The sequence below is a fragment of the Argiope bruennichi genome, chromosome 1, assembly GCF_947563725.1.
Source record: "Argiope bruennichi chromosome 1, qqArgBrue1.1, whole genome shotgun sequence".
Lineage (NCBI taxonomy): Eukaryota > Metazoa > Arthropoda > Arachnida > Araneae > Araneidae > Argiope > Argiope bruennichi.
In genome coordinates this window covers 122600088-122601236 of record NC_079151.1, presented here as the reverse complement: position 1 = coordinate 122601236, position 1149 = coordinate 122600088, and the positions used below count along the sequence as shown (strand labels likewise).

The following is a 1149-nucleotide window of genomic DNA, read 5'->3' as shown; positions in this document are numbered from 1 at the left end:
TGTAATTTGATACTGCTAAAACACATGAATTAATATAATTTGCTGCAATTTACAAAGCGTGTATATTACGAAAGCAGAAGTGGAAATCCTACAACTGATTTAATGATAAGCAAAAGCACGTGTTTGTATGTTTTGATGGAGAGTTTGAAATTCCATCATAGCATTTAAAAACATAGTTTTGGATAATGTATAAATGCCTGAATCTTGAATAGAGGCTATTTCAATGAAAAAATAGTAAATCTTATTTCATTTAATCTAATCTCCACGGAAAATCTTTTTTGAAATTAACAGATTATGTTTTTTTTTATTTATTTATAGAGAGTGATAACTAACAGTAACAGAAGAGGCCAAGATATGCGAAAATGAATGGCATAATCTATCCAGAAATGTTTTCTCCAAAATGCTTCCTAGAAGCAATGGAATACAAACCAAAACCTGGAGATGTGTTCATTGATACTTATTCTAAATGCGGTACCACATGGATGAAGAATGTGGTTCTGCATATCTTTCGAAAAGGCAAAGTGTTGGATCATCCATTAGATTTCTTACAATGTGTGCCTTTTATCGACAGGCTTGGACAGGAAGCCGTTGATAAGATGCCAAGACCAGGAGCTTTTAAAACGCATTTGCCTTATTCCCATCTGCCTTATTCACCAGATGCCAAGCACATTTTTGTGGCTCGAAATCCTAAAGATTGTTGTGTTTCTTTTTGTCACCATGCCAGGAATGAGCCAGCTTTTGCATACGAAGATGAAGAGTTTGACAACTTCTTCGAACTTTTCATGGCTGGTGAATTGGAATACAGTGATTATTTCGACCATTTGCTGGGTTGGTATCCACACCGAAATGATCCGAATGTATTCTAGACGACTTATGAAGATATGAAGAGGGACATCAGAGAAGTCATTGTCAAACTCTCAAAGTTTCTTGATGAGGAATACAGAGATGCTATTGAGAAAAATAATAATGTGCTGAATAACATTATTTCTGCCGATTGGAATATATGAAGAAGCTCTTATCCGATGTTTGGAATACAGAAAGTTGGGAGGCGGATACTAACCGAATGTATGTCGGGCTTCAGTATATGAATAATTTTAAAAAGTCATTAAAACTACCAGAAAATGTTCCTGAACATAAAGTATTGCACGT

At 34.9% G+C, this 1149-nt stretch overlaps 1 protein-coding gene across 1 annotated transcript; it reads left to right on the top strand.

Moving 5' to 3' along the window:
* Positions 1-362: 362 nt before the first annotated feature.
* Positions 363-866, top strand: LOC129974923 (sulfotransferase ssu-1-like). The gene has a single exon (XM_056087725.1). The coding sequence runs from the start codon at positions 363-365 to the stop codon at positions 864-866; it is 504 nt and encodes a 167-aa protein (XP_055943700.1).
* Positions 867-1149: the final 283 nt, after the last annotated feature.

What these genes read in the sequence shown, in the direction of transcription:
- LOC129974923 (XM_056087725.1), top strand. Translation starts at nt 363, where the DNA reads ATGAATGGCATAATCTATCCAGAAATGTTTTCTCCAAAATGCTTCCTA.